The following is a 15,375-nucleotide window of genomic DNA, read 5'->3' on the forward strand; positions in this document are numbered from 1 at the left end:
GGCGTGGCTATCACGTGATCAGTCTAGACCGAAACAAGGTTAGCTCTCGGCGCTAGACAGAGTAGTGCCAAACTCCGAGCCGGGCTGAGATCACCCACAGCACTCGGCCCTGTCTTCAGCGGGTGCCTGAGACCCTGCACGTGTGCGCAGTCATTAACGTGAGTCTTAGCCATTCTTGCTCGCTATATAGCTCAAGCCACCTGCCCGTGCCGTAACAATGCAACCCTCCATGGATGCCGTGGAACGGCGAAAGATACAGAACCGACACGCACAGCGACGCTTTCGCAGTAAGTGATTTAGATTGCTAGAAGGCCCGAACCAAGGCCGGGCCCTAGTCCGAGTCAAAGGCGCGCCTTCTATTATTATTGAGGCTTCTGCGACTACTCGGCCCTTTGATACTGACCGTTCGGGCACTGCAGGCAAGAAGGCGACTAAAAATGGAGGAGAGCCATTCACGACAGCGGCGGCACCGTCCGCTGCAGCTACAGCGAGCGGGCCAATTATACAGCCGCGCCCGCAGTCAAACCACGATGTGCTGGCATGGGGCAGCGAGGGAAGGCTATCTCACCCTCACGCAGCTGGACTACAGACGTCGGAGCAAGACCCGATGCCCCCATCGACGACCCCCAATGACGGCAACACACTACGAGGGGACGTCACAATTACAGGGCTGCTCCGCCAACTTCAAGATTCGCCTATTTCGCCATCGTTGCGACCACGGTAAGATACTCTCAATGCTATGGCGTGGCGATCTGGCTGAGTGACATGCAGCTCGCACATGAACATGACCGACTTCAACTTCCCACCGTCTATGACACAGTCACGTCACGCTGTGCTATGGCCCCACGACCCTCCAGCCGAGGCCATGGTCTTCAGTACTGACGACGCTGGGGGCTTCTACTCCAATCAAGACACAAACAGAACCGCGTGGCCTGACATCGGAGCGAGCCGCGCCCAAACTGGGTCTGAAAGCAGCGGTGATGCGGTAAATTTCGAGACGTGTCATAAAGCTGGCGAATCACTAACATGAGCGCAAGTCACAAATCAACACTCGTATAATCACCCCCAACCTCTTTGTCGATGGCCGCATTGGAGAAGACAACGACCTCGACGACGACGAGCCCTTTCAGACCAACCTCCACATCGCGGCCGAGGCCGGTCATGACAGCCTCGTAGGTCTTCTGCTGGGCTCGGGGTACACCGTCGATGAACCCGACAGTGACGGCAACACAGCTCTGCATAGGGCCAGTCTTGGTAAACATGTGAAGGTGATGTCGAGGCTACTCAAAGCCGGTGCAAATCCCAACGCGATGAATGTTCACGGCTGGACTCCCGTGCATATGGCCTTTTCTCTCGGCTCGATGGAGGTAGTAGAGGTCCTGGTCCGACATGGTGGTGATCTGAACAAGCGTGCGAAAGGTAAGTTGAGCTGTGACAGATTCAAGGAAGCTCTCGTAGCGAAGGATCGAGGGCTTTCGCCCGAAAAATAGCTAGGATTTGTTATCGCTGTTGTGAGCATTGGCAAAGGCTAAAGTACGGTGAAGCAACACAGAGTCTGTTAAAAGGACTCATGGCTTTTCGGGCTAATAATAAACAGTAACCGCTGTCTGCAACTTTCCTCATAAGGCGTCGGGTGCAAATGATTTATCTCGATATGCCAACTACAATACTAATTCGTAAGACCAGTTCCACGTCGCACAGTCGTCCGATATGCCCATCCTCACATTGTCCAGACACGATCCTCCCTCTACCATCAAACATTTCGTCTCACCAAGGGTAGCGGCGGTCAATGGTCTCGTTGAAGAATTGCTCAGAATGCTCCTTCTTGGTGGCATTATCGACCTAGAGCCCCGTTAACGACAGACAACGCTGTAGAGAAGTTATCAAACTCACAATGTGCGCAGTGTTCTTGCTGCTGTCCTCGAGGGTGAGAGGTGCCTTCTCCAGACCGAAAGCGCGTGCGCCCATGTTGCCCATGTCTGTTTGGACGAGGCTATTCACACGACATGTCAACGTCGGCATCGCAGGACAAGCTTAGAGATATCTTACCCAGGATGAATGCACAGCGTGATCAGCCAGTCGTTTTCCATACCCATCTTGCGGACCATGACGTTGGCGAGCGCCTTGGAGCCGGTATAGCTGATATTGGGATAAGGAAACTCAGGCATGTTGTTGATACTGCCGCCAGCAGCGCTGATGAAGGCGAAGCGGGCCGAGTCTGACTTCTTGAGCAAGGGTAGGGTCGCCTTGTACAGTATCATGACGGAGATGGCATTGACCTGGAGAGCGTTCTCGAACTCCTCGAGTGGCACATCGGCGACGGTGTTGAGCGGCGCGATACCAGCAGCTGAGATGACGACGTCGATTTTGTCGATGCCCTTCACGGCCTCGTATGGGTCCGTCTTGGATGCCGAATCGATCTTGACGATGAGGACTTTGGTGTTCTCGCCTTTCGAAACACCGAGCAGGGCTTGAGCACCGGCAGGATCGCGCACTGCCGCGATGAGGGTGTTGTTTGGCTGGGCGACATAATGGTCGAACATGCCGCGGCCGATGCCTGCATATCCAGTCAAATCAGTTTAGCAATCCCAAGTAGGTCAAAGGCACGTACCGCGGTTAGCTCCCGTGATGAGATACGTCTTTCCAGGCATGTTGTCGGAGGTGCAGCGGGTATGGTGAGAATGGTATGTAGGTCGCAGTTAGATGCAGTCGGTTATAGCGCGAGCCGGCCAATATCATGGTTCTGCTCCATGGCTGTCACTCCCTGAGTTAAGTAGCCACGTGACACTGCACGGTCACCTGCAGCCTTGTCTAGCAGGAAAGCACCGAGCTGCCATTTCTAAGCAGCGTGCACGAGCGTGGCACAGCTTGATGTTTACATTTATGATTATTTTGATGGCTCCTAATTGGCTGTAGCACACCCACCCGCGGCCCGTCACACTAATGCAAGGTCAGCATCCTGTAAGATTGGTCCGTGTATTACATTCTTGTGTTCGCGCCCGTCTCGTCATGATCCGATTGCAATGACTTTGCGTGGTCATCTTCACCTACTCAGCGACCACCAAACGCAGTGAATTTGCCATGCATGCTTCAAGTCAGCACTCTGCAGCTTCAGGTGCACATTTGTACAGCTCGAAAGCTTTGATACAATATGTCTGCGCGAACAGCCTGCGGTTGAGATCCTCAGAATTCTGTCATGAATCAACTCTTCCACAACCTTGTGTCCTCGACCTACGGGCGGATTGGACTTGTGTCTAGCGTGTTCCTCACGCTATACGTACTTTACGTCTCCATCTATCGTCTCTACTTCCATCCTCTGCGGAGCGTTCCAGGTCCTAGGCTTGCTGCGTTGACGCAATGGGTCGAAACGTACTATGAGTGCTTCAAGGCGCCCGGTGGTCAATTCATGTGGGAATACCAGAAATGGCATGAGAAATACGGTATGTCTACATGGTGCAGGAAGCAAATGCTGTTTGCTCACCACTTCGTTGCAGGGCCTATCGTGCGTGTTAGTCCAAACGAAGTACACATCCAAGATCCCACCTTCTACGATACCCTGTATGCGCAGTCTCGCCACTCGGACAAGCTGAAGCATCTCGAGCACCGCTTCAACAATGAGATGTCCTCGTTTGCTACTGCTGAGCACAGTCTTCATCGTCTGCGTCGTAGCGCGCTCAACCCCTTCTTCTCTAAACGTAAGATAACTCAGTACTCGCCTCACGTCCAGAGTCATATGGATCGTCTCTGCAATCGCATCGATTCCGAATTCGTCGCCAACGGAAAGACGATGAACCTGAATAATATGTGGGGCGCCTTCACTTCAGACATTGTCGTCGGATACTGTCTCGAGAAGCCGTATGACTTTATCCTGAACCCTGACTTTCGCGCCCAATTCTCCGACGCCATGTATGCCACCTTATGTCGAATCATACACGTAGCATGACTAACACGCTTTAGGGTTGATCTTCTCGATCCTGTTCACTTCATCACGCAATTCCCATGGATGATCAGATCCCTGAAGCTGCTCCCAGACTGGCTCGTCGTGCTCCTGTCGCCGCCAATGCGCTCCGTCATGACTTTCAACAAAGAAATGGAGACGCAAATCCAGCACGCCAAAGCCGTACATGCCTCTGGGGAAAAGACAATGGCCATCCCATCTCTTTTCACAGCTCTCCTCGAGTCCGACCTCCCGCCCAGCGAACTCTCCACCAAACGCCTGCAGCACGAAGCCATCTCCGTCATCGGCGCAGGCATCGAAACAACAATGTACACGCTGTCGACATGCTCGTACCACCTTCTCGCCAATCCTGTGACGCTGGCCAAGTTGTGCGCTGAACTCGATGCAGCGATTCCAGATCCAAATCACATCCCAAATCTCGACGCGTTGATGCAGTTGCCGTACTTGACTGGCGTGGTCAACGAAGCTCTGAGATTCGGCTACGGCACTCCTCAGCGCATCCCTCGCCTCTCACCAACACCCATGGTCTACCACACCCCCGAAGTAGACTACCAGCTCCCTGTAGGGACTATCGTGAGCATGGACCATTACACCGCCTCTCATGATCCAAGTATTTTCCCCGATCCGTTCGCGTTCGTGCCGGAGCGGTGGGCAAACGATGCAAAGGCACCAGATGGAAAGGCGCTAACAAAGTACCTGATTGCATTTGGACGTGGTACGCGGAGCTGTGTGGGCATGCAGCTTGCGTATGCGGATTTGTACATTGGCATTGCGAGTTTCTTTCGCCGGTTCGAGTGCGCGCTGTTTGAGACTGGGCGCGATGCCGTTGATCTGTACCTCGATAGCTTTGTTCCGCGCGCGAAGCCGGGGACGCAGGGAGTGAGGGTCGTTGTTCAGAGGAAGCGATAGCGTTGTTTTGTTGTTGCGCTGCGGTAGTTGGGCCCGGCACAGGCCCGGGGGCCGACGATGCCCGAGGCTGTGCACGCTGGACGCTAGGCTGCAGCCTTCTTCGACGCGCTGAATGCCACACAGCCCGTAACTCATCTTTCTGTGACGATAATCTGAATTCTCACGAACGCGACAGTGCTATAGATACTGCTACCATGCCTGCTCCAACCCCACCGCCTCTTCCGCCTGCCCCAAAGCCCGCCTCAAAGGCCATAAACCTGAAAGTATCAGCACCACCATCTCAAACAAAGCATGGTCACAGTACGAATGCCTTACGAGTTCCACCTGATCAATCCTTTAGTCCTTGCAACATGTTCCTGTACGGCTCACTTATGGACCCGGAAGTCCTACAAGCGGTCCTGAGCCTTCCAGAGCTTCCCACCACACGACCTGCAACCATTACCGGGTTCAGAGTCAGAATGTGGAGCATATACCCAGCGCTCATATTTGGAAATAGTGATGAGGAAGTTTCGGGCGTGGTGTGGAAAGTAGAGAAGGAAGATCATTTCAAGCGTCTGCAGGAGTACGAGACTGGTGCTTACATCTGGACTTGGTGCGAGGCGACTTTGGATGACGATAAGAAAGTCCGCGAGAAGTGTCGGACATTTTGTTGGGCTGGTGACCCGGATAGTAAAGAGCTGGAAGATGGGGATTTTGATATGGCGCGGTATCAGAGGGTACTAAAACCGTCCATTGTCAAGAAGCGACCTGTGGTGCCATGAGCATAGAATTGGAATATCTTGTAGAGACAGAGTCGCTAGAGCGTGCCTCGTATTGGCACATATGAGAGAGCACCATCAAGGTGTTGTGCAACCTGAAGACCGACATGCTATCGGTGTTGTCTACATGCACCCATCTTATCATATCGTATAATGCAGGCAACGCCTAGTTCTCCCACCTCCTCATGTTCGCCATCATTCACGACGTCTACTATATTGGCAAGGTCTGCGTCCGCATTCGATAACCCGGCGTGTCTGCATCCCAATACGCTATCCGAAAATTCGAGCGATCGACCGCATCTACATGAGGACGCTTCGCGCTGAACTAGATTCTCCTATCCATATCGAGTTAGTATTGGATTTATACACGTGAAGGTGTGCCAATGTACATCTCGACTCATGATGGTATGCAGACGCCATATCTTCGAGCATGATGGTTGTATGTAGCGACCACGTATGCGAACGCTGGTGTTGGAGTAAGATGTTCCGACTTCTGATCGGTGTATTTGGAGGAGGTGTGTGTATCGGAAGAATAGCGCTCGTTTCTTAGGCAGATTAGCTGCGGGCGAATATGGTGTGAGAGGATGTATGCACACCAAGGTCCTGCCGAGCTCGGCGCCGCATATATAGTTTGTAGAGAAGCCATATAGTTGGTGGACACGTGACGAAGAGAGCGACGATAGCAACGATGCTTTGGGTGTCGAGTGCCATGCTCTAGAAATCGAGTGCAATGACGATAGAATTGACAGAGCGCTCCCTGCCGTATGGACAGATCTCAAATTAGTGGAATCTTGCGGCTGCTGCTTGATCTTGGGAATAGGAGCGAGCGATGACTGTTATATACTTCCTGCTACTGCGGGATTCCACCATGAAGCAAGCATGCCTGACTGCATGACACCGATTTTTATTTCCCAGCCTTCAAGACAGAGCGGCAACGTCATGCACCCTTGATAGAAGATTGTGTTGACGGCCAACCACATTGGCGACCCATTTTCGCCTGATCAATCCAAAGAGGGTCGGGACGCCAGTCTGCACAGCACTGTCGGAACATCCGCACATCGTCGCTTGTATCATGTATCAGGCGTAGGATGGCGACCCAGATTGCCGGATACGAACCGTCGGAGTGAGGATTTTGGTTGCGACCAATCATTCCTGCGCAGCTAGATGGCGCCAGTCGGTGCGCTGTGATGCTTCCAAGGTTTGATTCAGCCTTCGCGGGGGTTGCACCCTCGCAACGGCTGAAGCGCGAAGCAAGAAGGATTCTTATTCCAGCCTGTCAGGACATCTCATCAAAACCTGGCGAAGCCGTAAACTGTATGCTATGACCGAGCCGCAGGGGTCGGGACGACTGCAACCAGCCTGTTGGTCGTGTAGGAACGGTACTATGCAGGTGGCAGTCCGTGGGCCGTCAATGTGGCGCGCCCAGCGGCGTTCGTGGACAGTGCTCAACGTGGAATGTTGGTGTGCAGCAAAACCCTTGCCGCGCAGGGGTAAATTGCTCGAACTAGAGATAGAGGATCGGAAGGCAGTTAGAGACCCTAAGCGCACATACTCACGCACATACTCACGAACATGCATGCCCTGTTGCCCATCTCGTTTGCAGGCTGTAGCCTGTTGATCTACTCCACTTACTACGTGGTCGACCGAGTCCGAAGATTCTGGCAGCTACCAATCGTCGAAGGCTTGGGATTACGGAGGCGCAGTCTTTGCACGATGGCCATGACCGTTTTGTCGAGTCTGACGCTGCGATGGCTCTATGCGGGTACAGTAGATGATTCTGAAAGCGGCCAATGGGGCGCCGCCTACCGCCTGCCGTATGCCGTATTCCCTTCTCGAATGCATTCGCGTTCGCACCTTCCATGCGCCGAACATCACAATCAAAGATACGCTCAAACACCATACGCCTTTCTCAGCTATCCGTCTTGCAAGACTTACTACAAACTCTTTCAGATCATTACTAAGGTTTACGCCCATTCAGCCTTGCGTCGCTTACAGTTGGCTTGCGACAGAGAATCAGTCGTTCAAAAGTCTTACTCTCGAAATCAAGACTACTTTGGAAAGCCTATGGCATTGGCGCATGAGCTACAAGATGCCCAGAAGACTTGAAGCAGACAATTCAGAGTGGAACCTGCGAAAAGAAGACATCCTCAAACTATACGTAGAGCAAAATGAACCGCTGTCTGAAGTCATGCGTGCCATGTCCAAGCAAGGCTTTACTCGAACGTGAGCGATTCCCAACCCCAGACATTACCTCGCTGACTCGTCAAAAGAAAACCACAATACGAAAGATCTTTCAGAAGATGGCGGGTCTCGAAAAATGTGCGAAAAAGCGAATGGGACTTTATCCTCGGTCGCCTAAACGAGCGCAACCGCCCAACCGTCGTCAAAGTCCGAGGCGTCGCGATTTCGCAAACGAGAATCGAACTGCAAAGGCTTAGGCACCGCGAGACAACTCTTGGTCGTTGCATGTCGCGTAAGTCGATAGATTCTTCGCTTATTACAGCCAGCTGAGAAGCTATACAGAATTCCATCCGCAGCCTCGCCCTCAAACGCCCGAAGATATCGAGATAACCTCACCTGCACCAGTATCAAACACCGAAGACTATCAGCTGGGCGAAAGACTAGATCACGAGTTGGAGCTCTGCGGCCCACATCCAGAATCCAGTGGCGACTTCATCGAAAGCCCAGGGATACTTGAGCGCGATCCTTCTCTGCAGCCGGTTAGCGAGTCTGTCGCAAACGCTGTTTCCACCACAATTTCAGAGTCTGGATTCGAACATGTAGACTCGACCTTAGCCGTAGCGTCAGTAGGTCATTCTTCCAAATCCAGCACGACGCCATCGTCCTGTCCCCGGCCGCTCCATGATCACATACGGCATTGGGTCCTCGAATATGCCCATTTGGAGATTGAAGATGGCAAACCCAAGGAGGATGTTTTGCGAGATTACCTGTCATTCATAGATCAAGACTTCAGTTGTGTCGGCCATCCCGTTCTCAAAGTCTTCCTCAAATACGCAATACCGCAAGAAAAGCTCCAAATGATTGCAAGGGATCTCGACAACAAGTACGAGCTACGTCTACTCCAGTCCTTGCTTCTGTCCGGTCGAGATTTTCCCATATGGGTTGCATTTAGTTTGAGCCTCTTACATGCTGCAGTGGTGGACGGAAATTTACCTCTGGTCGACATAGTCAGCCAAACAGGGATAGATATCGACGCCCGGTTACCGCTCAAGTACCAGCACGACCTCTATGGGAAATGCTTTCTCTTTTCTGCCTGTCCTGAAGAATTGACACCACTACAAATTGCGGTTGTCTTTCGCCGCGAAGCTGTTGTCAAGGCCTTGAGTGGGCTCGGCGCTACGATATTGACTGAAAACCGAGATTGCGACTGGAGATTTCTCATGGATGCATATGGACATAGGGACTTATTGCAGCCACTTCTATCAAGACTGGCGGCTTCTCGGAGTGCTATAGCCCGGCGTGGGATTAGGCTCCTCGAACTAGCAGTGAGACGCGCAGACTTCAAGATGATCGATGTCCTGCTCAAGGCCGGCTTCAGTCCCTATCTGTCTCTGAGCGATAAGACCATGGACTTTTCAGGTATAACAACCTTTGAGGAAGGATCTAGAAAAGTCGACACTCCTTTCATGGCTGCCTTGGATATGTGCAGAGAGGAATGCCTCCGTATTGACAAGGATCCAATGTCGGAATCCGGGGGTTCTATCATAACGAAGCTTCTCAGCTTCCCCAACCACAACCTCGTCCAAGAACAGAGGTCGTCGCAAATTCAACAAGTCGTGCTGGCTTCTGCGTTCGCAGTGCTCACCAACAAGGATGAGCTTTGGCACGCGCTTATCGGAAGACTGGATTCCACGTATGGGATGTAGTAGGGACAGTGAGCGACTACGATTGGAACTTGATAAGGAAAGTTGGACCAATACCGTCTCTATGGCTCGCACCAGAGGTTGAAGCGCCAAGGCAGGACAGTCTTGGGCGATGGCCACAGATCGAACTGTAATCAGCGAGACTGCGGCAAACCGGTCTTGTCACCCAGAGGCCCTCGAAAGTCCTACTCAGAAGGCCGCAATCCCATCAGGTTGCCTCGAAGGCAACCATATGGAGATGTACTTGGACGCAAAAAGTCATTCCTTGTCATCAGCATCACCACACCGTAAAAGAGAATGAAGACGTACCTGTTCAAACTCCGCTGGCAAATCGGCGTCATCACGCACCCAAGCCAACTACCATGAGTCCATACCAAAGTCATCGCAATCGGACCATCACCACAGAAGCGCACATACAAAAAGACGTTCCCCAACCTCACCCTCCCTCCAGCAACGCCTACCCTTCCCCCCTCAAATCTCCCTCTCTCCCTCTCCTATCACAAACACGTGGCCATCGGCCCTAATAAAGCTTGTTTCACGCCCAGACACACCATACACGTCGCTGTCCCAAACCGCGTTCAAGGATCTACATGTCACTTCCGGACTAGGATAAGGCTTGCTTTGTCCGCTGTCCGAAACGAGCTGGACAGATCGACAGGTACGGTGAAAGTTAAGTGAACCAACGCGACCTGTTGAGGACGGGTTGGTGATATGGGATGTGGGATTTGCCGTGAAGAGGATGTGGATGGTGGATGGGAAAAGTTTTCTTGGTCATCGGGGGATTTGGCGATGATCACTGATTGTGTGTGGTGAGACCTGGTGGTTTCGCTGTGACGTCGGTGATTGCGCGGTGGTTGAGTACGGCCCCACACGTTGCAAGTGGAGAAGATTAGTATTGCGATCGTTGGTGTTGTGCTGCCGTGTACCGAATGAGCGGCGCTACTTTTTGTGGTCGTTGCATTGGAGTTCTGAGGGTTGCATATGTGTACGTCACTAGGCAAAGAAGCATGAGAAAATGCAATGCGAATCTGTTTCATGAAGCGCTCAAAGTAACGTTGATAGAAGCTATCGTAAACTGTGACAAAAAGGCGGTTTCCAAACCATGCCCTCGCATACATACGCCTTGATGGATGAAATCGCCGCTATGGTATAGTGCCCTAAGAAGTGTAGAGAAGAAAATCCAGAAAGATCATGTTGCGCCTTGTCCTGAGGCTTCATGTCGCCGATGAAATCCTAGTTGATGCTCCTGCTAAACGCCCGTAAATCCCGTGGTGTCTATAACGCCGGGTATCCTGTTAAGATGTGCTCGTCGTGAAATCTAATATGTACATGGAAGGTGACATGCGATGTTGTGCTGAGGGTTTCTCACGTCATCGCTTTTTGAGGCGGGTATGTGATCTCGTCTCGGTCTTTGCCTTCTTTAAGGCAGTTGCCCTGTCTCCCGACCTTTTCTTGTAGGAAGTGTAGCCGTTCGGTATCGTCCTCGTCGAATGCGAAGGCTCCGTTCCAGAATCCACAGTCGATGTTTGTGGTCTCGTTTCGATATACGACCTGCGCTTGGGCTGCCAGGTCCACTGGCGGCAGGCTATGTTCCTCGCCAAGTTTCTCTCCAATTGAATCAATCTCGCTTTTACCAGGCATGTGATGGAATAGCTCGGAGTTCAGTGTCCAGCACCGTAATCCCGGGCTCGGGTATTTGCTTCGACTTCGAGGGTTGGCTTTCTGCCACTCTGGTGTAGGAGATGGCGTGTTCTCTCCCTTGTTGCAGGCGTGAAGAAGGGCGACGTCGAATGCGCGGGCTCCTGACTTCTTCAGTTTCGGCGGAGCGAGATCGTTGAGGAGACGTTCGGCGGCGCGGCGTGTGACGGCGTATCCGAAGGAGCAGAGGGGGAACTTGGCTCGGTGCATGACGCGCGTTTTCTCGGGCATGCCTAAAAGGCGGAATAGGTCTTGTGTAAATGGGTGCAGGTTGATCCAAGATGGAAGCGTGGGGTCTTGCCATAGAATGTGTGGCATAGCGCTCAGGTTGAAGTTTTGGCGGTCGGTCTTTGGGCCGTCCTCGGTGACAATGTCGAAGTAGTCTCCGCAATGGCCGAGATAGAGCAGGTCCCAGGCATCTTGGTCGCCCCAGTATTGCGTGTGGTTGCTGGCGGCGTTGACGCCCGGGTGTTGAGCGCGTGGTGGAGGAAGGAGCTGTCGGGCAGCGCTTGCCGCAAGGGGTATCTGGACGCTGCGCAGGCGGATGTCCCAATCGACATCGTCTTCGAGAATGAGAGCCGTCTCGAGGCCTGAATCTAGGAACCTAAATCATAGCGAATCAGCAGCTGCTCGATGTGGCTGTATGCACGCCAAGACGGGTGGCATGCCGGCGTCGATATAACTTACCAGCGCAGCGCGTTGTGGTGCCCTAACCACGCTAGTATCGATCCCTTCTGCGCCTTTTCCTGACCGTTGATGAAGCGCTGGACGTCGCCTTCTGTCCATTCTGGCTGGGTCGGGATGGTAAGGTCGATGTCGGTGACGTTGGCAGCTTGCAGGAGTGGCTTGCGGCGCGAGGAGCCATCCTTGGACACGACTACGACGGCGCCGAAGCCTAAGGTCTTGTTGGAGGGTATCTTTGCAGGGCGCGACTCAATCGAGGACATCCATTGCAGGTATATGCGTTCAGTGTCTCTGCTGTGGTACCATATTCCGATGAGGACGAGGACGAAGAGCAGCAGCAGCGGCGTGGGCCGCTTCCTGGAGGCAAGCATGTCTAGCTAAGGTAATGGGCCAAAAGTTGTTGCTGTTGAAGGAGAGTTGCTAGACATGTCCGCGAAGTCGAGGAGGTGGGGGCACGCTATCGCAAGAACAAAGTAGGCATTAGGACGTTGTGTGGCAGGACCGAAGCAGATCGCGCTGGGCGAGGGCCATGTCTAAATGTCGCAGGTTGCGGCGGGAGCAATACGGGAGCATGCCGGGGTGTGGCACCGACATTGCGTCTTGTAACCACTGTATCAGGCTACCTTAGATTATCGCGCATGCACCCGGGATTGCCGTTATTTTACGCTCGCCCGGGTGGATATAGCTTGTAGAGGACGCGGCCGTCGCAGGCTGAGTGTGCGACGGCGCAGTTGAAACGGGCGACAGCACCCAGACGCCTCCAAAAGTGGAAGTACTCCAAAATTGAAAGGCGCGTCTGAAGTGCCACCTGTCCGTTGGTGCTTGCGGCTGACTTTTTGTTTTATGACATGCATACGTACCGTGTCCGCGCTGGCGGTCCCAACAACGGCGTCACGTGGTCGGCGTGCCGAGTCGATGTGAGCTGCGTACTCTGGGACACGCTACCCTCTGCGCTACCCATCATGCGCCTCATTCAACCACCGATTACGACGCCGACGCTTACAACATTGGACTACGACGACTATTGATGACTACGACCAGACACCCCTAGACGACGAATTGGACGACGACACCCCGTGACCCTGCGCGCCTTGTTTCTGCAGCACTACATTACCTATTCCATCTCCCAAGTCCGCTGCTTGCTAGTTTGTGTCATGCTGTGCGCCGCTGCACCCTGAAACTAGTCGTGCGCCGGCTGCTTGTCCTCCGCAGCCTCCCCTTCTCCAGGCCGCCCGTCCTCGATCTGTGCCGTCCACGGGGTGACCCCAGGCACAAACATCCCCTCGCAACCCACCGCACCACATGCCCGCCCACTCAGCCCGCCCATAGACATGGCCACGCTGGGCTCGCCCTCTCCCCCGACTTCCCCCTCGCGAACCATGCGCCGCCGCGGCTGGGCCAGGAAGGTGGAGCGGTACTGCTGCACCGCCGTCACCTACTTCCCGCTGCTCTTCGTCTACGGCCTGACGTCGTGGGCCGTGTGGGTGCAGGCTGGCATCGGCTTTGTCCCGTCGAAGAATGTCTGGACGGGTGCGTCTCCCTCTGTACAATACATCCAATGCATATCTGCCCATGTCCAATGAGATCACTTTAAACAAACACCCAGGACGCGACTACTGACACGTCGAATAGGAAAGTTCTCGTCTGCCCTCGGCGTCTTCCTCTATCTCATGCTCAACTGGAGCTACACGACCGCCGTATTCACCGACCCCGGGTCGCCGCTCAATATCAAGAATGGCTACAGCCATCTGCCGTCGCAAGAAGGAGGAGAAATGCAGTACACGTCCTTCACAGTCAAGGCATCGACCGGTGAACTGCGCTTCTGCAACAAGTGCCAGTCCAAGAAGCCCGACCGCTCCCACCACTGCTCCACGTGCAAGCGCTGCGTCTTGAAGATGGACCACCACTGCCCGTGGCTCGCGACTTGCGTTGGCCTGCGCAACTACAAAGCCTTCGTCCTCTTCCTGACATATCTCTCCTTCTTCTGCTGGGTGTGTTTTGCGACATCTGCGACCTGGGTCTGGAGCGAGATTCTGAGCGACGGACAATACACCGAATCATTCATGCCTGTCAACTACGTCTTGCTCGCTGTGCTGTCTGGCATTATCGGAATTGTCATAACAGGCTTCACTGCGTGGCATCTGTGGCTTACAGTCAGGGGCCAGACTACGATCGAGAGCTTGGAGAAGACGCGCTATCTCTCACCACTCCGAAGCACGATGAAGCACCAGCTCAACGACCGAAACTATGTCGAGGCGCAAGCAAACGGGCGATTGAGCGTTGGCGACCAATTGCGCGAGATCCATGCGAACGCTCTTCCGGGTGTGACCAGACCTGAAGAGGGCGAGCAGCCTTCGCGCTCCGCATCGCGTTCTCCCGTCCCCGGCCACGCAAACGGCTACTCCCACCCGCACTATCAATCCTACGAATACCGAGAACGCCAGCAGAACCAAGACCGCTACGACAGCTACCTCGACGAGCGCGACAACGAGATGCTACCGAACGCATTCGATCTGGGCTGGAAGCGCAACATTGGGCATGTCTTCGGGCCTTCGCCGTTGAAGTGGTTCGTGCCACTGGTAACAACAACTGGAGATGGATGGTCGTGGGAGCCTAGCCCCAAGTGGTTGGCAGCACGAGAACGGATAAAGCGTGAAAGAGAAAGAGAAGAGCAGATACAGAAGCAGCGTGAGCGCGCTGCTGGTTGGGGTGTGGATACTCCTACGGAAGCAGAGTTCACGCGTCCCACTCGCGGTCCGGGTGGGTGGATGCCCGGCCAATACAACCAGCGTCCATCGCGAGCCACAAGACGACCGGAGTGGCAAACACCCACTCGTCAAGGCGAACCGACCCAATACCTCACCCCCTCCAATGGCATCGCCAAAGGTCCAATCGACGGACGAAGAAGTCCGAACAAAGCCGATCAAATACTAGGACGAGAACGCGGCATGTACGCCGATGGCGACGTACAGCTCCAAAATATCGACAGGAGGAAGTTCGACCAATATAATTACATATCCGAAGACGAAGATGACGATTACGAGGTCTCCAGCGACGAGCAAGCGGTAGACCAACGAAAAGCACGAAAAGCGCAGACCGTATCTGTGCCCCCGAAAGGGACGCAGAACTGGAACGATATACCGGACGGGTTCTTAGACCCAGCACCAAAAGCGAAGAAAAGCACAAGTCGAGAACGGCCGCGGAAAAACGGCGAATGGGATGATTGGGGGACGTGAAGATATGGCGAATATAACGGATACGAAGGCATGTTGGTTATGTTGATATGTACATTTCAATGTTGCATAGCATGGCGTTTGTTGCATAGGAATGGAGTTTATGTCTAGTCATTTGAGGAATGGAGATATTCTTGTTCATGGCTTTCGGTGTCTGCTGATACGACGCTTTAGGTACAGTCTCGTTGATTCTGGTAGCTGGTTAGGGAAGCAAACTTGTTCTCTTGTACTAATATATATCTACATCTGTG

The 15,375-nt window shown here is 53.5% G+C and overlaps 6 protein-coding genes across 6 annotated transcripts; 3 read left to right on the top strand and 3 right to left on the bottom strand.

Annotated features, from left to right (window-relative positions):
• Window positions 1-784: 784 nt before the first annotated feature.
• On the top strand, window positions 785-1,490 carry J4E79_005717 (uncharacterized protein; the record flags this gene model as incomplete). Its single annotated transcript, XM_049354595.1, has 3 exons — window positions 785-985; window positions 1,038-1,419; window positions 1,471-1,490. The coding sequence occupies 3 exons, from the start codon at window positions 785-787 to the stop codon at window positions 1,488-1,490; spliced, it is 603 nt and encodes a 200-aa protein (XP_049210718.1).
• A 277-nt stretch (window positions 1,491-1,767) lies between these two features.
• J4E79_005718 (uncharacterized protein) lies at window positions 1,768-1,977 on the bottom strand (the record flags this gene model as incomplete). The annotated part of the gene is made up of 2 exons (XM_049354596.1): window positions 1,768-1,842; window positions 1,894-1,977. The coding sequence occupies 2 exons, from the start codon at window positions 1,975-1,977 to the stop codon at window positions 1,768-1,770; spliced, it is 159 nt and encodes a 52-aa protein (XP_049210719.1).
• A 68-nt stretch (window positions 1,978-2,045) lies between these two features.
• J4E79_005719 (uncharacterized protein) lies at window positions 2,046-2,651 on the bottom strand (the record flags this gene model as incomplete). The annotated part of the gene is made up of 2 exons (XM_049354597.1): window positions 2,046-2,557; window positions 2,612-2,651. 2 exons carry the CDS (start codon window positions 2,649-2,651, stop codon window positions 2,046-2,048), a joined length of 552 nt encoding a protein of 183 aa, XP_049210720.1.
• A 545-nt stretch (window positions 2,652-3,196) lies between these two features.
• On the top strand, window positions 3,197-4,867 carry J4E79_005720 (uncharacterized protein; the record flags this gene model as incomplete). The annotated part of the gene is made up of 3 exons (XM_049354598.1): window positions 3,197-3,440; window positions 3,495-3,906; window positions 3,958-4,867. 3 exons carry the CDS (start codon window positions 3,197-3,199, stop codon window positions 4,865-4,867), a joined length of 1,566 nt encoding a protein of 521 aa, XP_049210721.1.
• A 6,007-nt stretch (window positions 4,868-10,874) lies between these two features.
• Window positions 10,875-12,262, bottom strand: J4E79_005721 (uncharacterized protein; the record flags this gene model as incomplete). Its single annotated transcript, XM_049354599.1, has 2 exons — window positions 10,875-11,811; window positions 11,895-12,262. 2 exons carry the CDS (start codon window positions 12,260-12,262, stop codon window positions 10,875-10,877), a joined length of 1,305 nt encoding a protein of 434 aa, XP_049210722.1.
• Window positions 12,263-13,270: 1,008 nt separating this feature from the next.
• On the top strand, window positions 13,271-15,127 carry J4E79_005722 (uncharacterized protein; the record flags this gene model as incomplete). The annotated part of the gene is made up of 2 exons (XM_049354600.1): window positions 13,271-13,421; window positions 13,524-15,127. 2 exons carry the CDS (start codon window positions 13,271-13,273, stop codon window positions 15,125-15,127), a joined length of 1,755 nt encoding a protein of 584 aa, XP_049210723.1.
• Window positions 15,128-15,375: the final 248 nt, after the last annotated feature.

This window comes from Alternaria viburni (genome assembly GCF_023758015.1).
Source record: "Alternaria viburni strain BMP 2772 chromosome Unknown scaffold_11, whole genome shotgun sequence".
In the NCBI taxonomy this organism is placed as follows: domain Eukaryota; kingdom Fungi; phylum Ascomycota; class Dothideomycetes; order Pleosporales; family Pleosporaceae; genus Alternaria; species Alternaria viburni.